The sequence below is a fragment of the Ammodytes marinus genome, assembly GCF_949987685.1.
Source record: "Ammodytes marinus genome assembly, chromosome: 3".
Lineage (NCBI taxonomy): Eukaryota > Metazoa > Chordata > Actinopteri > Uranoscopiformes > Ammodytidae > Ammodytes > Ammodytes marinus.
The window spans coordinates 19,022,970-19,046,297 of record NC_137232.1 but is presented as its reverse complement, the minus strand read 5'-3'; the positions used below and the strand labels follow the sequence as shown (position 1 = coordinate 19,046,297).

The following is a 23,328-nucleotide window of genomic DNA, read 5'->3' as shown; positions in this document are numbered from 1 at the left end:
TTTATCACCCAGCTAGACTCTCTCGATAGATTTAAATACAGAGCACCGAGAACATATCAGTTGTATTTTTTTTCTTAAGCTCTAATGTAATGACAGAAAAACACAGATGTTTAGAAAGAGAGTGGCAGAAACTGAGATAAAGACTTCAATGTACTTCAATGATCTTATATAGATATTCCCCACTGCCACTCCCTCCCTCCCTCCTCCAGCACAGCCCCAATACACTTTTAATCACACTCTGACTCAAAGCAACGGTAAGCAAAAACAAACTTTCTGTTTATCCATTGTTTATTTCTGTATTGCTGTAAGTCATCAAAGATAGCGCACAACTTATTTTCCACCCATGACTGATGATTTCCATCACGGCCATAACAATGTGAGTGATTATAATTATAATACAAATACGAGAAGAAAATAGAAATTATAAACTATGTTAAAAGTTTAGGATAATGCATTCACTTAGACAGGAGGGGGGTCAATGCAAAGTTGCCCGACGTGCAGGAAGGAACAGACGGTGACAATCAAAGAAGGGGGAGGGAGGGGGGGGGGGGCAACAGTGAGAGACTGCTATGACTCAGCTTTTCCTTTGTCAAAGAAGTAAACAACTATATGCATCACAGGTGCCAACGTGTTATTACCTGCTCGGAGTGAACGAGACAAAGCCACAGCAACAACAACAAAAAAAAACATGAATTAATGTGCCATTTCAATCAACTCCCCTGGATGATGTATGGCTGTTGAGAGTGCATTAGCTGAAGGCTTTGAGTCATATCACTGTTTACCACCGTGGGCTACAAAAAAACAAGTGCTGGATACCAATAGCAACCGGCTGACCGTGCAGTCAGGCTATATCCAAATCACCGCAAGAGTAGTGACCTTTGCACCTGTTGTGTTGAGCACGTCAGACCCCCGCGGAGGCACGATAATCATGTCACCAATTCTCCACGGCGAGGTGAGCCCACTGGATGGGGGGAGAGACTATTGGCTGATTGCAGGGGAAGTGGGATGGCAGACACATTGAGAGTAGGGAGGGTAGGTCCTCCATGGGGGGAGAGAGAGAGAAGGGAAGAGGAAAGATGGGGTGCCAACAAGAATGAGAGACCCTGGAGTCAAATTCCTATCACATCAGGAGAGAATAGCACACATATTTACAGAAGTACACTGGGTACTTGTGCTCTGCCAAGCACAGTCACCGGCGTCCTCCTGCCATGCCCAGCACAGCACAGCACAGCACAGCACAGCACAGCACAGCACAGCTCCCCTCCCCCCCCCCCACAGTAGTGTGACTTGAATGTTTTACTGGAACTGGATATAAGCCAGGCAAACAGTGTCATCTAGTGGTCACACCGATGATGGCTTAGTACCCCCGACTGACTCACAAAGGCTGTCCGAGTTAAAACACATCATTGGATCAGATCCTTATTAACTTTCCGGTCACACTCAAATTGCTTTGAGACGGTTCCAACAGAACTACTCAGGAATGCACTTTTACTGAGTAAGGCTAGACACTAATCAGCAGCTTTTGGAATAAATGATGTTTATCCCTGCATTGTTTATTACTAAAACAAAAACTCCAGCATATAAATAAGAATATTGATATGTGTTCACATTAAACTTCATCAACATGAGTCTATCTAATGAAAATCAATAAAATATTTGTACAAAGTTGTGAGTCCCTGACAACTTTTGGATTTTCTTTAAAGAAGCAACTAGGTTATGTTAGGTAAGTATTTTATTGACTTTCTTTGAAGTATGGATCATCAAATGAATCAAGAATATTATTAAATCCATGCTTTGCTGGTCTCAATCATTTGTGTAATGTCTTGCTTGTTCGTTGATTTTATGTAATTTTATCATGCCAAGAGTAATGGTCATTGTTAAACATCATGATGATTAAACAACACAATCTGTACTATATGTGGTGTGTTGATTATATTATATGTTTCCAACATGATCCATTGAAGTCAGTGTTGCCATGGTAACAATCCTAATTGTTCCCCCAGATAAAATAATAAGCAATAGGAATAAGAACAAGAACAGGAATGATGACATATTATTCAGATCATATTTACACACACACACACACACACACACACACACACACACACACACTCAATATTCTCAATCTGAAAACAAAATGTTTACAAATGCTAACATTGCTTGACCGAATTATGATTTTTTAAATACCCATTTAATCCATCTAAAATGGGTTTAACTGTTACTGGTAACAAGATGTAGCCTACATATTGCAGTATATAGGCTGAAAGTAGCCTATGTCTTTGCCAGCGAGGACAGTTTGAAACACTTCCTTCTTTATTGATGTTCAAATCAGCCAGTAATTAATATTTAAAGCAAAGCAAATCTAGAGGCTGAGATTGAAAACGGCTTTCTTGTAGATGATGGGAAAAGAGAAATCATCCAACTTTTTTTTCTTTCCCCCTGAAGGAGTGCGCCAGAAAATAAATCAAACATCAGCTTTCGAAAGAGCTCTGCTGCCCAATAATTTATTCTTGACCGCTGTGTGCATAACATACCGCATACTGTAGGAAGCACTGAAGCTCTTTAAAATAACATCCACTGGTGGGACACGTGAGTTAACACCACCAGAAAGACGGACAATCTGTCGGGACGGGCTGCATTACACTGGCCTCTCTGTTGCCATGGAGATACGGCGGTGGAAGCTAGAGGGAGGATATGACTGGAGAAGCCTAGTAGCAGTCAGAGGCAAATAATTAAAAAACTCACAGGAGGATGTTACTCACCTGAGGCAATGTGCTGCAACCTGGGTAGGCAAGGTTCACACACAAGTTCCCCGGGACCAGCCGAAGCCACGCAGTTCTGCTGTCAATCTGTTTCTTGCTGCGGCAGGCAAACAGCAATGGAGTTTTTTTTGTTATTTATTTATTTATTGACAGACTCCTCCATCAATGAATAATGAGGATGGAGAGCAGTCGTGACTAGTGCTGCATGGACTGTATCTAGGAACTCCTCAAGCCTTAAAAAAAAAAAAAAAAACAGCCCCTGCGCTCATCAAAAACACAAGCACCAGAAAAAGCAAGGTTCCATTTCTGATTTATTGTTTCAGGATTTAAATAGAAAAAAAAAAAGTGAAACAGAGCAGTAAGGTTATGTCATAAAGTATCAGGTTTATTCTTGTGAGAAAAGTTCCATACTGTACTGTACTGCATCAAATTAAGTGCTTCAAACAGTATTTTCTCTATGGCGGTCTTCAGAACACAGCATGAGTGAACAAAATAGTCCCAACAAAACATACAGACCTTCATCATTCAAGGACGAGTAGATTGCATTTGAACACAGAAACCCGTATTAAACAATTTATTTCAATACAACACGCTCAAGGTTATCTTACGCATTCTCCCTCTTAAAATAACAAAAGTCGTGTCTTCCTTACAGAAATACCCACACTTTATCTGTGGGCAGGAATAAATGCCTTTTTTTGGGTTGGATCAGCGCAGAGCAGCTTCTTCATGGGAATTTCATAAACGCAACGAGCCTGTCTCTCAGTTGCATGCATTAAGAGTTCAGAACACATGCAGAGACTGTGAATAAGTGTGAATGTGGTTTGATCCGCTGTGCTGTAAACCCGAAAAAAAAGAGGGATTATAGCTTGGGGGCTCCTATGGCTTTTAGTTCTTCTCACTCACTCACAGACTGTCTGGACAAATACCCCCCACTCTCCCTCTTCTGGCCTGACCTCCCTGCAGCCATTAAACGAGGCACTGGCAGGCGGGGAGTCCAGTCAAAAGACAGCGCCGGTCCTTGTGTGTGTGTGTGTCATTCCCCTTGACAGCCACAGGGGGCGCATTGGTTCTGCTCACACTGCTTTGTGGTGGGAAGGGCTGGCTCCGAGCCTTGTTTCTGCAGGCAGGCAGAGGGATAGCATTAACACTTGGAACAGTGACAGTACCTACCTCAGACAGATTAGTGGTAATATGGGGAAACATGGCTACTGTAAAGGTGCATTTCTCACTGCAGCAAATACATGCATATTTAACCTTATTTGTGTGTTTTTGTTTTGAAATCAAACTAGAACATTCATGATGCACCCTGAAGGTCAAGGTCATAACCACGCCCTTAGGAGACGTTTTCAAAATACATGTCCTGTTGTCATTGTGCCACTGGGTGTCAGTGTGCTGCTGACAGTGATAAGAGTCAAAGTCAAACACATTCTGAACACAGAGATGTTTTGCTTTTAAACAGCTATTCATTCCCCCACTCCTTTCCTTTCATTTCCGAGCCTTTTCATCCGTCAGTCATTCTTTTTTTAAAATCTCCCACTCCTGCTCACCTGGGTCTGTCTGCGATTAGGCCGCACAGGTTGGTTGTCAGGGTGGTTGGGCGCCCAGGGCCCCAGGCTCTGATTGGAGTAGAAGTCCATGGGGTACACCTCCTTCCAGCCCACCTCCTTTAAAGCTACAGCTGCCTGAGAGATAGTGAGACAGAGAGATTATCACACATAATGTAAAAAAACAAGTGGCTCGACAACCTAAAAAAAAGGTAATTTGCAACCCCCTAGTACAAGGTGCTACAGTACATGATTCTGCAGCTTCCCCCTGTTGTCTAGGATTGTATTTAGTATTTTTGGGGGGCAAACCAGCTGCAGGGAAAGCACGGAGTGATTTGAAGACACAACAGACTTGACAGGTGTCAAAATATTAAGCTTGGATAACAGGCAAGAGTTGTCATGTTATCCCTATGCAGCTGCACTGCATGACACAACATCTGTTAGAGGAGAGCAACCGCACCGGTATGACAGTGCAGTGACATAAGTGCAGACTGATCCATATGGCAGGAGAGGTGCCCGTGAATATTGATTTTAAAATAAACGACGGAAAGAGCGGCTGAGAGACTCAACAGACGAATGCACTTTTGTGATAAATAAAAATAACAAAATCACTTGATTCTCATTTATTAATATGGCCAACTGCTTATTCATCATTCCAACTATTTAGACGTAAAAACCTGACATTAGCTTCATACAGTTTGGGATCATTAAGATGATACGGAAATATGATAAAAACATTTAAAAAATCCTATTACTACAAACATAAAACACATTTTATTCATTTGGTCCATTGGAACATTTAGTTCAAAGGGAACTTATGAAAAATGCCTCTTGTGATGACATCTCTCCTCAAAGTGGAACACAATTCATCAGGTACACAGCTTTTGTGCAGCCACTGTAGGTTATTTTGTCAGCACAGCATGTACCAACAACTGACAAGGTAGTGTTCTCTTACAGACTGCTGAGTCTTTAAATAGAAACAGAAAAAAATCCTGGTTGAAAAACATGTTTTTTTTTATGCTTTCATAGGAAACAGGATAAAAAACAAGGATAAAACAACATCAGAATGGATGAAGGGGAGAGGAATTAACTTAGCTGCTCCAGAGTAGTACTTGAAAAGTAGAGCTATCGGGAGTTTATTCTTTTCTACTTTTCCTTGATTTACAAGTCCAACATAGGTACTTTGTCTTTTTATACAATGGTAAAACGTAGCATATATCTGATTTCTATGTGTATTTATTTTCAACAGAATAATAACATGGCTCTGCAGCTTCATATCCAGCTATTAAAAATACAATTTATGTATACGTCCACTGAATTCTAATGCTGTACCCTTAACCCATTGATGACGGCTGCTGCGCCATGCCACATTGTATCTCCTGCCTGATGCTGCGTAACGCAGCATTGTTACTTTATCTAATTTTCATGGCGTGCACAACATAGAATGCACCGTCACTGGTTCAAATACACATGAGGTGGGTTTTGTTGATTTTTTAAGACCACGTGACCACCCAAAAGTTGTGTAGTTTGCCGAAAATCACGCCAATTAAAAAAAATAAAAAATAAAAAAATACGCCAGCAGTGTCGGCGATAGTGTATTACAGAACAGTTAGTGGCGTTAGGAGCGCATAATCTAGGTCTACTATAGGCTACTGACGAAAATCACACAACACATTGCATATATTTATTAACAATATTTATGAATTTAGGCTATATTTTGCTGCTCCAACTCAAATTCAGCCTAGCCAGGCGATAGTTAAGTTTCAGTTTCGTTTTCATCTCCGTGGTATACAGCCGTTTGGACCAGCTGATCGGCTCCCGACAGCAGGAGTCAGTCTGCGTTCCAGTTGTACTGGGAAGTCGGATTTATGGTGCCAGTGATAACTGAACTAAATAATAAAATAAAGCGATCTTCTCCTTCCTATATCTGTCTATCTTTATCCCTCCACTGCACACTCAGTCACTACTATCCATATAGTTATAATCCTGCTAAAAAGAAGCAAGATTATAACCTCATCTAGCACATTATCTTTAAATATTTTATATTATTTATTATTATTTTTTCTCCCCCGATTTTTAGAAAAATGTGTTATATGTGTTTAAATAAAACCTGTGAACCTTAACTTTTAAATGTATTTTATTTCATGTTTCTATGTACTACACAGGCTTAGATATTAAGGTTTTGGTAGACTTGACAATTCGTACTATTTTTTCAGAAAACCCTCAGGCATTAAGGACATGCATCCTAGATTGCCATAGTCATCAATGGGTTAAACAAACAAACAAGCTGTAAACCGAATAAATATTTAATTGTTTTATATATGTCTTGCCTCCCTTTCCCCCAAACGTCCCTCCCTGGGCTAGAGAGTCTTCTTTATATTTCTCTCCTCTCCTCTCCTCTGCCCTCCCTCATCTCTCCGGCTGCTCTCCTCCTCTCCCCTCTCACACCGACTGCCTCTCTCCGTGGAAAGCTAGCTTCTCTTGCTAATCCCTGCTCTGACAGGAGAGCCAAGTGTGTCTTATTGACTATAAATATAACATGAGACGCACTGAAAATAAATGCTACTGGCTGGCCTCCCCCCCCCACACTCCTCCACCATCCAGCCCTTCTCTCCTTGCTCACTCCGCCCTCCCATCTCGTTCCTCTTCATCTTCATTGAAAATGCCACAGTGAAGAAAGAGCACAGAGCATGTATATAACACTCGAAGGTATGAGATGGGGTGAATTAAGTCCACGCACAACCCCTCATACACATACACACACACACACACACACACACACACACACACACACACACACACACACTGAATTGACACAGGTGCAGAGGCAAATTATTTAAATGGCGCAGTGTTCCCAAATAGCTAGCGGGGAGAGAGCAAAGCCAGCTCTAACAATAAGGGCTTAAAGAAAACAGATTACAGCGGGGCACAATTTCAGACTTCACGTGCACCATTCTAAAACCTCAGTCAAAAACTATTGCGCTTTCTCCTAAATAGGTGAACTCTATCATTATTCTCAAAGGCTTCATTCTGAGGAGGCGTAGTGTGCAGGGTTCAGGTGATGCACAAAGATGTGTGGTCGGAGAAAACCAGCAACCTTTTTAAATCGCAAGCCAGAATTCAAGACAGCGACTCCCCTCACAGCCATTTCACAAGAATTCAAATCAGTGGCAAATCTTTGAGGTGAATCATTGAAAGAAAGGCTTCAGAATGCTCACCAGCCCAGTCACATAATAATGGCACATTACTGCCAACCCCATCACAAAGGTGCTGCACCAGCTGCAGAGGCACACAAACAAACACTTGCTTTGAAATGGATCTTTATGGGTTGCTGTCTGATCTATTCCTCACTCCCTTTTTTTTATTTTTTTTCAGAAAAACAAGACAGCTGCAAGGTGGGGGACATGCAGTCCTGTGGCCAGTAGGGGGGGCTGGTCTTCTGCTGATGCTGTTTAATTGGTGTGTGTGTGTGTGTGTGTGTGTGTGTGTGTGTGTGTGTGTGTGTGTGTGTGTGTGTGTGTGTGATGGTTTGCTTTATATGAGGCTTTGAGAGGTGGGAGAAGGAAAGAATGAGGGAGAGGAGGAGCAGTCGTGCTACTCTATGCCCAGCACTAGTAGGCCTTGGTGAGTCTTATACAAATTCACACACATACCTTCATTCAATCGAAGGTATCCATGTGTATGTTCAGTGAGTGACAAGCTGCAATCTTGCCGAGAGACTATAAAGGTGAGTGTTTACCTCGTACGGGGACAGCAGGGGTTTGGAGAAGGCTGTGCCCCAATCAATAGAAAGGCGTGGACAAGCGATCTGGACCCACCTGTAGGAAAGAGAGAGGGAGAGAGCAACTTTAAAAATGTGCATGTAAGTCAGAGGCAATAAGAGAGGGAGAAAGACCCAATATTCGTTTAGATAGGCAGGGCACATCTGCTGCTGCACGCTGCGGATGTGGATACGTGATGCAACGGCTTGAGCGGAGTGGGGGTGTGGGGGAGCCTCCCTCCACCTGATCTGCAGCATCTGTTGGAAAGATATGTACTGATTTGCAACAGCGCTAAAGACAGCCACACTACACCGTCTGAATGCAGAGCTAGCCAGTGGAAGAAAAAGGGAGAGCGAGGCTGAAAAGACGTGGTGGGGAGGTCTTTTGGTTGGGTTCTTTGCAGGAGGCATAAACAAAAAAAGAAAAGCAGGAAAATAAATAGACAGAGGTCAAAGAAGGAGGAGAAACACAGCAAAAGAAAAGAGGGAGAGGTTAGGTGAGTGTGAAAAAGAAAACACTACCGCAGCCTGGTCTCCACGGAGGTAGCCTACATAGCTGGCAGACAGGGTGGTGGATGTGTGTGTGTGTGTGTGTGTGTGTATGAGTGTATTTGTGAGGAAGAGAGAGAGAGAGAGAGAGAGAGAAGGGGAGGGGGGTGAGAAAAAAAGAGAGGGAAGGACACCGACATACAGCAATAGGGAGAAAGTGCAATAAAGACGAAAACAAGGGTGGGGTGGGTGGCGAGAATGGAGAGCAGGAGCAGAAGAGAGGAGGGAGATTGGCAGGGAGGAAAGTGTTTTTTTTTCTCTGGAAAATGCATGAAGGAGGGATGAGGCGGGTCACAGAGGTAAACAGCTGGAGGGGTAAAATGAACAATGGAATAACTGGAGACGGAAAAGAGAAGCGGCAGGGGCTACGGTTAGCTTTCACAGATCAATGCTATACCCACAGCTCCATCTCTACTGAGGAGAGCAGCGGACCCTCCCCATCCCCAGTCCCTAATCCCAATGATGGAGCTCCAACTGAAATATCGACAAATATGAAGCTGCTGAGCTGCAGTGCGTAAGAAAAGCTCCTGAGATATAGCGTTAAGATCCAGGTAAATGTCAATGAGAACATAAGCTGCTGGAGATATACTGTATAAGCAAAGGAGTGTGGAAGCGTGCATGGGAAACGCATGAAAGGCCATAAAATACCCCCCCCCCCCCCACACACACACACACTAAAAAAACAGTTTTGCTCTTATGGCACTTATACGTTCATGTCTGTGCTACTGCGTCAAAAATCCCCCATCCGTCTATTCTTCATTTTCCAACTTTCACACAATTTTCCAACTACAGAATTGATTGTGCCGTCGTCGACTCCAGCCCTACAGTCTGCGTTCCTGTTACATATATATTCCTCACCCCCTCTGGGCAAACACATGACATTTTCCCATTTTAAAATAACACTTTTTTTTTTTACAAGTCTCCCCCAAAGAGTGAATTCTGATTCAAGCTTCTAATTTGAGAGCAATCTGAGTCAGAGATATTCACACCAAGCGCCGATCTCATCTGGACCGAAATGTGTGCAGTGCTAAGATGGATATGTACAATCTGAAATATGACCTTTAAATCTATCAGCTGCTGTTCATAACCGGCAGCCCTTTACGTAGAGCCGAAACACTGCACGTGTATCAAAACAGCACTAGCACAAAAAGGAACTAATTGCAGAGGCGGAGTCTTGACAGCTTACATTTGTGCTTGCACATGTATGTGAGCAGACGTGTATGTGCATATCTGTATGTGTGTCTGTGTGTAGCATCAGCATAAAGGAGCAGCGTGGCTAAAAGTGGGAGGGTGATTAATAAGCAAACCAAGACTCCTCCGCTAAATCCTTGAGGCTAGCAGTGAGTGGACGGTCTGAGAGGAAAGTACTGTAAGACAGAGAGCATGAAAGAGAAGGCAGTAAAGATCCCTCCTGAGGAGCAGATATCTGATTGGCACATAGAGCCAGAAGGGACTTTTCTAATATTAGCACAGAGGCCGCCTGAAATGCACGGTGCCCATGCCAGGGGTTGCCCCCAGAAAGCCGACCAAAATTTCCAGCCCTTATGTGGCCTTCAATCTAGCCAGCACAGTTAGAGATCACTTCATGGGGTAGAGTGATACAAGTAAAGCAGAGAGCTGGAGGGAGGAGAGAAAGAGGTGCAGAGGAAAAGTGAGGGGCTTTTGTCTCTGCCAGTGGAGCCTTGTATTGGTTCACAGCATGTTCCAAAGCAAAGATTTACACAAATAAAGAATGGAGGAATACAAGTCTGACAGAAACCTTCCCTGCGTTCCAATAACCATACTTGTGGTCAGATGCAGCATGGTCGGAATTTTTAAGGTGGAAATCAGCATGCTTTTTGGGCGATTATGACCCACAATCCAGTGTGTCACCCGAAGTGACATCACATTGACGGAGCCCCAGAGTAAAAACAACCAGCAATGCGACAGATTTATATTGTAAGAGGCAAGTTCAAGGCACGATGGTATGATGAAATAATTAAGTAAAAGTATTTCCCAATTGTATCCCTACTGAATTCTAACTAGACACTTTTTATGATCACCTGTAGTATGTTGAATAGAAGAAAAAAAGAGTATGCGATTTGGAACGCAGCCCGTGTCTCTTCTGTGCCCCCCCCCCCTCTCCCCTCTGAAGATTTCCTTTCATGGGAGACAAACCCTTCAAAGAGACGCTCAGGGATAAGAGGAGCAGGAGTCAGGACTGGTGGGGACGTTGCAGTGATGTATGAAGGGTAAATGCGGCGTGGCATTTAGTACTGCCATGTAATGTAATGTGATCTACGGCTCTGGCCTCGCTGCATTACCTGCTGTGGTCCATTACGCCCCCGACACTGTCAGTAGGAGGACCTCCACCTGTATGATTTGGGTTCAGGTCTATACACACAGCTTTGACTCGCTAAAAGTAAGAACGATTAACCTTCCGGCACCGCAGGAGAAACGAACAGTGTGTTCACTTTTAAGGGCAAACTCAATTGAAAACGAGAAAAAACAAACAATTTCATTTAAGTGGTGTCAAAAGTGAAAATTCCCAAACGGAAAGATTGAAAGACTGCGATTGCACTGGGTGGCATTTGCAGTCTGGTTGTAGATAAGCGTCGGCTCTGTAAAGATATCTGTGCAATAGTTTAGAAGCTGCTTGGGGACAGCCTGATTATAGACTTAAGAGCATATGCTAATGGTGTCTTTCTGCTCATATGGGGGAGTATGTGTGTGTGTCTAATGACAGAGAAAGCCTGGGGGTGGACTCTGTACATTATGTCATGTCTACTGGTGCAGATCACTAATGCGTCCCCTTCCCCTATACAACTCCACCGTATATCTCTCCATCTCCATGTTCTCTTTCCTTTTTATTTCTCCTTCAGCACTGCTTCCAAACATCTGCTTGTTTAATATCTTTCCTAGCCTCATGAAGGACGCATGTGTCAAACAAACTATTCTGAGCAGTGAGGGGGAGAACAAAAAAAGAATACAGGCATGCCAAAAAATAAGCAGAAAAGATCCACTTGACGTTGAGCAATTTCAGTTTGAATAAAAACGTATGATATGATGTAAACAACTCTGTCAGTGAGACATATCTTCCAAATTAAACCTTCATTTTCCCCCTTTCATCTTTAACTAGACTTATTCAAGAACTATATAAACAAACAGCTTTATTGAAGTAGACAAAGGCACCATTAGGATAAATAAATTCAGTAGTTTTAAAGCTGAGCTGAAAATTGAACTCCACTACTTGTTTGGCATCGACCAAAACCTGGGTGTCAAATGCAGCTTTAGGTTGAAATAATAATACGTGGATGACTTTTCTATGTTAAGAAAATGAAAAAATGTATATATATTTTTAAATTAATTGTACATACAGGTCTGATTAAAGGTTGTATTGCAATTATGAAGGCTGTAGTATTTTTATTTTTTATTTTATTTTTTTTAACCTTTATTTATACAGGTATATCCCATTGAGACCGAAGACTCTTTTGCAAGGGAGACCTGTTTTCCTTTCCCACGTTACCATTCACACACACATTCATACACCGATAGCAGGCTAGCTAACGACATTCACACGAGGCAAGGTGGGTGAAGTGTCTTGCCCAAGGACACAACAACTATGAAACAGGTGGCAGGCTGGGGATCGAACCTCCAACCCTTTGATCATCGGCCGACCCGCTCCACCAACTGAGCCACAGTCGCCCCAAAGCCACAGTATTTGGTGTTATTAGGTTGTTTTGGGTTATATTGAGAGATGTTTCTTATATTTTGTACAACCCATTAGTATAAATCAATGTAGACTAATGTTTAAATCATCTCTCTCTATGTGATTCATGACAGGACGGTTAAGTCTACCTTAAACTGTCAACTGGGTGTACATCTGTGTAGCGGACATGTTGACAATGGGCTTTCTAATTAAACACCTTTTGTCCTACTTGTTAAAACTGTTGTTGTCACCAATGGTGTTTTGTTTTGGTTGGGTGAATCGTGCCTGACTTACATAATTTTTCGGAGTTGCACTCATTCGTCAGTCTAGAGAGGAGAGCCAAAGTCTTTTATCATGATCGTTTTCTTTATGAACACAGCCCCCTCAACTACCTCTGCATCTCTCTCTCTCTCTCTCTCTCTCTCTCTCCCCAACACATTCTTTATTTTCTCTCAGACCTTGTGTCCCTCTCTCACCCACTCTTCCCTCACACATCACACCTCTCATTACCCCACAGTGAGAGGCCAATCTGAGGGAGTATGAGTGTGTGTGTGTGTGTGTGTGCGCGTGTCCCTGTGTGTGTGTGTGTGTATGCCTGTGTGAGTGCAATTGGAGTTGTTGCACACAAGTGTCTCACCGACCACTTGTCCATCTTCACCCTGTGTTCTTCTGGTTGGAGGTGAGATTAACTGGAGAAACCGCAGCGTGACGCCTGAGAGCTCAGTAGTATTTCATTGAAGACACTCGAGGAGATTATTTTGTTTTGGAAAATGTATGAGTGCTGCTGGGTTTGTGACAACAGCGTTAAGTGGCGGATAAGATTTCCACCACCTGACACGGTGATTATCAGGAACGTGTGTTAAAGACGGGAACAAAGAGTGCATTGAAAATGTCACCTATCATGAGGGAAAGATTAGGTGTTTATTGTTGTAAGATGATTAAAATTTAAACTATTAAAAAGGTTATAAAAAAAGGAAAAGCCATCCAGATGAAGGAAATGGCTGTTATATATATTTTTAATAATTGTTGTTAATACTCAGAATTTTAATTGATTATTCAAGTATAAACTTGGTCATGCACCTCGTGGCAATGCTGAAGTAATTGTATCAGGCTGATTATGCTGGACAATTTGCTTTTGCTACGGAAGCAAAACTATTGAATCACTCCGAGACATGAATGTCAATTTTGTTTACTGAGCTGTGCCCTCAGTCTCGCACAGACTATTGTTTGTCAGCTTCTTGGTACAGTGTTAACTTGCAAATTGTGCTGACTCCTCAGTTACATGTGCAATGATGCCTACGGAATATACTGTATGTCCATGATGTGAAAATAAATTGCCCAGTGATTATGACAAAGAGGCACAGCGGAGATTCATTTGAAGGAAACAATAAGCCAAAGAGAGAGGTGTTTTAGTGATGTGTGGAAGACAATGAAAGTAATGTCGACTTTAATGTTGCACGGCATGTGTTGACAATAAGACACTAGAAAATACAGTGTTTAGAGGGATCTTCAAGTCTTTGCAGAAATCACAAAAAAAAGACAATATTTTCTCTGCACAAGGGAGAATATTAATCTCGCCACACAATGCTTTGTGCATTGCGGTATGGCTGAAAAGTATCCGAAGTGAGGACAGGGGGACAAAATCAGCCGTAACCAGTTCAAGCAAGAATCCTAATACGATGCTTGATTTGTTTTCTATATTCATGTTTTTTCTCTCTCGAACAGACCAAGTTTAACAAGTTTTGCCGGCCTTCTGCAAGGCTAGGAGAGCGCAGGGCTCATTCAAAGAATAGCACGTGTCCTAATTTGGTTGTGCGTTAGCGTGTATATTTATATGTGCATCTTAATACTCACGCATCTACATCTGACATCAGGTCCAGTTTGCTGGGGAAAATCTCAGACAGGAGCACTCGGGTGAAATTCTTGCCCAATGACTGAAGCTTGGACTCCAGGTGCTAGGAAGAGAAAGAAGCTACATTTAAAAAGGGCCCATGTAAAGGTTTTCAATCCACACATCAAACACAATTCTCCCTCGGGTCGTGAAACTCAACTAGGTCAAATGATTAGATTCAAAACACATAGCCCCCATGGCTTCCACCCACACAGGCACAAATCTATAGACGTTTCCATCTAGGGTAGTCCACAAGTTTTCGCTCTATTATTAAGAATCACAGCAGGACAACTTTCATCCAGCTCTCTGTCTATGAAGCCTCACATTTCTGCTTCTAACTGGAGTTTACAGGGTGTTGACAGCAAGTTAAGCAGCCGACATTTTCAGAGCAAACAGCAGCCAGAGCCTTGCCCTCCGTGACACACGGTTTCTATAGGGAACACTTTGAGTGTGGCGCTCTGCAGGGGAATTATGAGTCTGGTATCTTTCTCATTAGAGCTCCTCTGTAAAAGCAGAGTCCAGCAAAGAGTTTAGTTACGGAGTTGGAGCTGTGTGCAAAGGTGAGCTTTATATATTTTTTGTAGGTTCAGCACACCAAGACACTAAACGTTGCCTTACATTTTGCAGTGCACCCTTGAGGGTAGTGGGGCGACATAGAGCTGGCCTCACTTACTTCCTTAGATTGAGTTGGATCAGGACCTTGGGTACATGGCCAGACCCCAGGCCTTGTATAACAATATCAATGAATGACACTATTTAGCCCGTTAAGGGAACACTAGTGCTCCCATGCTGACTCCGCCATTGAAGTTTTTCTGCCTTTCGACTTGGACTGAGGTGTTATTCGGGTATGCAGAAGGCAGTCCAAACCAAGTGAGGAAATCCCACGAATGTTCCCTTTGTGAGATAAAAGTCCAAGTGTTGCTGATATCCACTGTCCTTTAGATTACTAGGAGACATTTCCTCTACTGTGCTCTCAGAGAAAATCCTGTCACTTTACTCCGCAGGTTATCTCACACTTTGACTCTTTATCTTGACATATTTTTATGGGCGTATGCGTGGGAGTTCTTATTCAAATAATGTTTTCAAATCCATCCTCTCTTGACACCCCTAAAATGAAAATGTTCACACTTTTCTGGTTGACATTTTTTACATCAATCATCTCTTCAAAGCTGTATCGTTGAATGAACCATTATAAACCTATGAATGTACAGTATACTGAGGAATGAAACCTAGGTGTGCGGTGATTTAAACCTTTCATGTCTTAAGTGCAGGTGGAAATCCATTCCTTCTACCATACTGCAATGCACACTAATGAACAAAGTCAAACACACAACAGTACAGGAGGAGGAGAAAAAACATGAGTGGGAGAAAGAATGAAGAGAACAATATGGAAGTGGCAGTGAGGGGGGGAAAGCAGCAGGGAGAGCAGCAGTGGGTTAGAAGTGACCATGGAGGGCTTCATGCTCCATATATTACTACCCCCTGGACAGAATTCGGTGCATACTGATGCATAATAGGTCGAACTGGCATAGAATGAGTTTCTCACTTCTGTGTCTTCAACTAATGGAACAGCCTGATGTGCACACGCATTGGAGGATTTCAGTCAATCGTAAGAATTCAGTTTGCCGATTTGCTGAATAATAAGATGACAGAATTTTGAGTCATGGAAATGTTCTGACTCAGTTCATGATGTAAATGATAAATTAATTGAAATTGTGCTGTTCAAAAAAGGCCAATGTCAAATGGTTAAAAGACAGCTTTTATTGATGTATTTTTTTAAAAGCTTAAACCTTTAAAATATTAATTTATTCCTAATTATTTCTCATCTGCTTTGCAATATCAATAATTTCAATTTACTTTCTTAGTAGTAACACTCCAATGCAGCCAACCTCGGGGCCAACAGGGGAGACCAAGGATAGGACTTTCCGCGGCTGTTTGTTTACATCATCCTTAATGTGAAATAAAAAGCTCCCAGGGCTTGTCCTATCAGTACTTCATGTCACCAAACCACTCGTCAGAGAAACCCGCAGTGATAAATATTACAAGCCATTGCACAAGTGGCCTCTGGACATGTGGGCTGTTTAAATGAGGATGCAGACTCTCACCTCCAGGACTTTGGGGCTGCCCTGCCGACCCAGCGTGCCCAAGATCAGGCCCCATCTCTGGGCCAGTCGAGCCTTGTCAATAGCCTGGAGCCTTAAGGCACGCATGGCCTCGTGGTCATAGTACTCCCTGGAGAACACCTTACTGTAGGGGTCATATCTACGGACACAGAGAGAATAAGGAGAAGGCACACAGATGTGAATGGAATGCATGCACGAACATAAACAGACTAACCACATTACCATTTGTTGATCTCGTGTCTATCTTGAGGACAGAAGGGCAAGAAAAGATGAAAAAATCCAATCATGAAAAGGTATCAAGTATGACAGGTGTTAGTGTATCTTAAGAAAAATTGAGGCATTTCTGAGCATCTAATCTCCTTTTCTCCGGCACAAGGATATCACTTGAGATTAGAATCTTGTTTATGAGAGAGACCTGTGATCTGTGCCGCAGTGCATATGTCTATAACAACACAGTTTCACTTTGCATACTAACAAGACCTCTTCAAAACAGAACTTCATTCCCACATAATGTTGCCATGCCACTGTAATGAGGTGAGTGAACGTGGAAGGATTCGTTAAGTTGAAAAGCATTAAATAGTATTTGAAAATACATTTATTTCGTATGTAGAAAACATCATATATTATTTATTTTATTAAACATTATTGTCTTGATAGGTGATCACGTGTTTTGAATAAAATTAATTGGTACATTTCCTTACTTTTCTCCTTAGTTTACCAATTACTGCAGACACATTCCTTTACTCTCATTACATTATGTTATCAGTTGCTCCCAAAATAAGAACATTACAGCTGTTTTGCAATTTGACTACAATGAACATGCTGTATATGGTGTCTGCATATGAACGACACAATATCACCATAGGAAAAAATTGGTGCCATGTTGCTTAACAAACCTGTATGCGGGGATATCTGGGTTTGCAATCATTATTGACTCCAGGTGAAATCTTCCGTCTCCCAGATAACTACAGAAAAACAATTCAGAGTTAGCGGTCAAGGTAAGGAAATTGATAAAAATTATTTGAAGCCCCTCTCTGCAATCAACATTCAATATTCAACCATAATAATAAAACCCTCCAATGTCTACTCCAGCTTTCTCTCTCGCTATTCCCTTTCATAGACATTTAAGAGAAGACCAAAGTGTTAACAGGCAGAAGGCCTGAGGCTGGGTTGCAGGGTCTCACACTTCTTTGCTGCCTGTGAGCGTGACCCCCAACGATTGGAGCACACTGTTTACAGAGAATGCAAACACTTCTAATTAACCCGGGGTCTGGCGCTGGGGATTCACCAGGGCCAAGAGCGGTGGGAGAGAGTTCACAAACCCTCAAGTACACCGAGGCGTGTTGCTGCTTAAAAACACAGCTCAGTTAGAACAGCCTTACATAAAACCCCCTCCCAGGGTCAGGCTGAGAGGCATCCTGCTGTTAGTGTGAGGGGCCTCAGGTCAGTACCCCGTCCCCTACTCATTACTGCACAATAAGGCCTACTGAGACAGGACATGCAATTAAACCCACTAATTGGTCAAGAGTTGAAGCAGCTCGGAATAGGCATGTGGGTGGTGTGCCACATTGGCTACCTGGAGAGATGTCTAGCCAAGGCCTTGTTCTTAAAGTGGGTGTGTTTGTGTTGAAGCACACATGTATGTCTCAACGACCACACATTCTGAACGTTGAGCCGAGCCTCAGCTGCACAGTTTCTCTTTGCTAAGCAACCTCCAAGGCCGTCATAAAATAAGGTTTGCAACAATAGGACGGATGCACCTTAGACACGACTGGAATCACTTTTCTGCGGGTTTAAGAGGCTGGTGCAATGTTCGACTCTTAGCACGCCTTGCGATCACAGTCTTTCCATCCATTTCCTTTTGTTCTTTGCAAATGGGTTCTCCCCTATAACGCTAATGCTGTGCGTCTTTGTGTTACGTTACACCCTATCTTCACACTGACGTCTTCGTATTGCTCCATTACGAGCGAGTGAAGAGGCATTAGAAAGAAATGGTCGACGGATCATTTCTTATAGCTTTTTTCAATGCACTTTCAGCTTTAAAAGAAGATACTTTTCTTCATTATAGAAATGCAATGGACCAGGCTCTTTCTTAAACTCAGGCACCATTATACACCACTACTCTTGCTCCATAATGCTCAAGTTGCTCGAAAGCTTAGGTAAAAGGCGACTGTGGCTCAGTTGGTAGAGCGGGTCGGCCGATGATCAAAGGGTTGGAGGTTCGATGTCTTTGAAATAGTGAGTAATCAATTGTGTCAATACCTTAACTGTAACTCATTAAGATAAAGGAGGCGTGTTAATAGACCATCACCAATTAAACGTTGGATACAAATGTCACAGCAAACCTTTCTTACATTTAAGGTCCATGACTAAAATGGTATCTCTTGCTGTACCAAGAGAAAGACAGCTAGAAAGAGAGAGAGAGAGAGAGAGAGAGAGAGAGAGAAAGAAAGAGAGAGAGAGAGAGAGAGAGAGAGAGAGAGAGAGAGATGGCAGAGATCCAACTTTAAGGAAGCCTAATCAAAGACATGGTCGACTGGATTAGTAGGTGAAGCACACCCTAACCCTTGCACTTTTTTCAGGCGTAAAAAGACACATAATAAGTGAAAGTGCACACACACACACACACACACACACACACACACACACACACACACACACACACACACACACACACACACACACACACACACACACACACACACACACACACACACACACACACACACACACACACACACACACACACACACACAGATCTCCCACTGGGCCTGGTTTATGCATATATAACAAACGCTGTCCTTGTGTATCCATTTTAATCCCATGCACTGGGAGGTTTTTTAATCACATGGACTAACACTAGATGTGTGCGGATCAGACATACCGAGCGGTGCACCTAGACGTAATTATACCCTAGGAAGTACTTCAATTCACTGTGCGCCGCGGAGCAAAGGGTTCTCTTTATTGTAGAGCTGTATGCGATGTACTGTATAGACACAAGGTTGCTGCAGTGCTTTTGCCGGAACACTCTCCTCCCTGCAGTACGGAGAGGATGAGCATCACTTACACAAGTCTCACGAGCAAAGCATTTGTGTTGATTTAAAAAAAATACTGAAGAAGTTGGTCATATGAGACACACGCTATACTTACTGGATTCACCCATTTTTCTTCCCCATTTAAAAAGGACATGGAGGTTGTGTTTCAATGTATAGCCATTTTTCACCATGATAACACGCCTCGATAGGTTGTCATACTTGTGTTGTCATGAGTTGCGGTTGTTTTGAAACGGCAAACATGAAGAGTGGCTGTGTCTGTGTCTGTCTGTGGCTTCACACGATTGCAATGCTTTTGCACAGTGTGAAGGTATTTTTAGTCTTGTCGTCTTGGATCAGCATCTGGCGGTTGGTCTGGCTGGATGTAATAGAAGCCCGATCGGAAGCCCACACACACAGGCATAGCTAACGACGACTGGTGTGACTGGTGGGATGTCACACTGATTATCCCCGGTGTCACATGTGTGGGCATGGCAATGGTAAAGGGTAATTTTAGTAGCTGTGTGTGGGGACGGTCTGGATGAGTCAAGCCCACATGTCTTTGATTATCCGGATAGCTTGACTAACAAGCAGGGAGGAGAAAAGGACAAAGCCTGGGCTGAAAAGGTGAGATAGGGAGATAGGGAGACAGGAGCAGAGAGCCCCCAAACCCCCCAAATCCGTCTTGGGTTGTTCTCTGCATGTCAGTCGGCTCTCTACCTCCTTTCAACTCTGTCTCTCTGAACTGTCAATAAAAGCATGAAAAATGCCCCCCCCCTAAAAATAGAGGTCTCTTACATTATGGCGTCGACGTGGCGGTCCAATCGCGGGGAGGTACAGCCCAAGATTTCTCCTGGTGATAGAGGTCGACACTGTGGAACCAGCACATCATACTCAGGCTTGAGGGCAGCGCTCACAGACTGTGGCGTGGAGGGAGTGGTAGAAGGAAAAAAAAATTAGTTAGAAATCCAAATGTGTTTTTTTACGAGTTCACCCTGAACCCTTTCCCCTTAGTAGAACTAGGTTTGGAAAACTACCGTACTTTCCGTACTATATGCCGCACTGGACAATAAGCCGCAGGTGTTATAATGTTTAATTACCATATGTAAAAGTTCGTGCACAGAGGGGATTGTCGGGAAAGAGATGGCTGCTTGAGGAAGCTCCCACATTTCAACAAACAAGTTGCATATTTGCATAACGTACGTAAGTGTTACCATTTTGTGCAATAGTAGCTATTAGGGATGGGCACGAGTGTTTTCGCTACTGGTGTGATCGCTTGCATTCCTCGAGGATCAATCGATTCCTCGTTAAACTTTTTTCTATTTTTAGAACGCAAGGCATATCTACAGAACGGTTGACCGCAATAAAGCGCTCAATGCTTATGTCAAACAGTCACAGTTGCCATATGATATTAAGGATTTATTTTCCACAAGTTTAAAACACATTTTCCTAACTGAAAGTAATTAAATAAGCGGGCCACAATTTAAACCTATCGAGTAGGTCTGCAGTGGAGAGAGAAAAAAGAGAGAAAAAAAGCATGGGCTGTAGTTGGCTAACATTCAAAATAGACATTTAAAATGAGAAGGGCAGCAAATACAATAAAATTATTGTCCTACAATTTAAACACATAGATAGGCTAAATAACTCACCAAAGCAGTAGAAGTAGTAGGCTAGTATATCCAACCGCGTAATGCTCACTCCTGTCCGTGACTAATTACCGCAACTAATTCCTCGTTAACGGAACGTTACACCGTCGGCTTTTGAATCTCAATCCTATATTCCATAATAAAGGCTTCTTAAATGTCGTTTGCTCGAATGTGCCCGAAGTCAGCCTGGCTTCTTCACGTGACTTTCCAAGTTTTCCAGCACCGCATTCAGCTCCGCGGTGCTGTGGAGACCACACACTGGCTGCGCTGCACGGAGGTGGCAGTTATTTGCGGTTTCTGTTTGACACAATTCCGCTTAGTTTATTTAACTTGGATCAAAATATTTAATTTTGTTAAACTTTATATCCGTTTTGTGCCGTTTTGTACACGTATATAACATTTTAAAATAGGGGCGGCCCGCCGGCCGGCCTAAAGGCTACAAACACTAAAAAAAACAAAAAACGATTTTCCTCATCCACCAATCGAGATCATTTGAAACGAGGAGTACTCGAGTACTCGATTACTAACGCCCATCCCCAGTAGCAACAGAATATATACTGTGCTGTGTAATAACAGGGTCGAACAACGGGGAAAAAGTCGCGGCTTGTAGGCCGAAAAGTACGGTAGGCCTACATCTATGGAGGTATAGTCTTAGAGTAACCTCACATGTAAATATCAATAGAAGTTGATAATTCAGAAACCATCTACTAAGACCTGCAGAAAAGGTTGTGGATGATGGCCACAACTGTTCTGTCTAGGGTTCATGTTAACAGCAGATCACATCCAGTTTGAGGAGAGGTATAAGTATATTCAAAACAGGTCAATCATAATGCAGAGAAATTAAAAGTTGAATATGCGCACAAATACAAGCCCACAAGGACAGTAAGAATTGATTTAATGTACAAGTAGATATATCTTGTTACATCTAAACTACACATATTACTAATTTGTTATTGATTTGTAAACATATAATCCTATCTTGTGTATTTTCACATTATCAGTCCTTATTTTATTCTGTACCATTGTGGCGTGTAGAGACGGGAGTCGGAGGCGGAGTGTCAAAAGACGGAGCTAACTGCTTTAATGACATTAACACACTTGTCGAGTAACAACAACGGAGCAGACAGTAAACTCTTGATAGTCTCAAAACGCCAACAAGACAAAACAGGAAATTCCCCCAGTCATAACAGTTCCCCCGGAACCCCGGAACTTCAGTTCCATAGGTGAAATATGTAAGAGCACTACACAAGCCCCCCCAGAATTCACCCATAGTCAAAGTCCCCGTGCCGGAAAGGCACGATGGCCCGGCCGCGACTAGAACGAGTGGCAGGGGCCGAAGAGGGGAGGGGCGTGGTGGGTGCGGCAGGACCAAGCCCAGGACTGGGCGGCAACGGCACCGACAAGGCGGCAGGGAGCCCAGCGGGGCGTGGCAACGGGGGGCGTCCACGGCGCGGAGCCTGGGCCAACTCCAACGGTCTGGAAATGTCCACGTGGGCAGGCTTGATCCTGTCGACAGAGACAGTCTCGGGCCTACCACCGACGTCCACGACCAGGCTCTTATCCCCGTGTTGCAAGACCCTAAACGGCCCGTCATAGGGGGGGCGCAACGGTCCACGGTGGGCGTCGTGGCGGATGAACACAAACTCCGCCGTGTGCAGATTGGGTGGCACCAGGGAAACGGGGGTGCAGTGATGCGAAGTGGGGACGGGTGCGAACTGCTTGGCGACCTCCAGCAGAGAGGACCGCTGCCTGGCCGCCGACCAGGGTGTTGTGGCGTTCGGAATGAAATCCCCTGGAACTCGCAGCACCTGACCGTAGACTAACTCGGCAGACGAGGACTGCAGGTCCTCCTTAGGCGCCGTCCGGAGCCCCAGCATCACCCAGGGAAGTTTGTCCAACCAGTTGCCGTCCGTCAAACTGGCACGCAAGGCCGCCTTCATGGAGCGATGGAACCGCTCGCACAAACCATTAGCCTGAGGATGGTATGCGGTAGTGCGATGCAGTTTAACCCCCAGATCCCTGGCAACCACATTCCAGATCTCCGAGGTAAACTGTGCACCCCGGTCGGAGGAGAGGTCCGAAGGTGTCCCAAAGCGCGCGACCCACGTGCCGATAAACGCACGGGCCACATCGGAAGACGATGTCGAGGTGAGTGGCACAGCTTCAGGCCAACGCGTCGTCCTGTCCACCATCGTGAGGAGGTGGGTGAAACCATGCGAAGGGGGGAGTGGCCCCACCAGGTCGATGTTGACATGGTCGAACCTCCTACCAGGGACGACGAATGGCTCCAACGGGGCCTTGGTGTGGCGGTGCACTTTTGCACGCTGACAGGA

General features: G+C 43.6%; 1 protein-coding gene across 1 annotated transcript in view; it reads right to left on the bottom strand.

Moving 5' to 3' along the window:
• Window positions 1-3,055: 3,055 nt before the first annotated feature.
• dph1 (diphthamide biosynthesis 1) overlaps window positions 3,056-23,328 on the bottom strand; it is a 72,942-nt gene continuing 52,669 nt past the window's right edge. The window contains exons 6-12 of the mRNA XM_080053938.1: window positions 20,148-20,269; window positions 17,214-17,282; window positions 16,300-16,456; window positions 14,158-14,258; window positions 8,046-8,124; window positions 4,310-4,444; window positions 3,056-3,879 (exon numbers count right to left, since the gene is read on the bottom strand). Coding sequence (XP_079910064.1) covers window positions 3,796-3,879; window positions 4,310-4,444; window positions 8,046-8,124; window positions 14,158-14,258; window positions 16,300-16,456; window positions 17,214-17,282; window positions 20,148-20,269 — 747 coding nt within the window. The 3' untranslated portion in view covers window positions 3,056-3,795. The remainder of the gene's footprint in view (window positions 3,880-4,309; window positions 4,445-8,045; window positions 8,125-14,157; window positions 14,259-16,299; window positions 16,457-17,213; window positions 17,283-20,147; window positions 20,270-23,328) is intronic.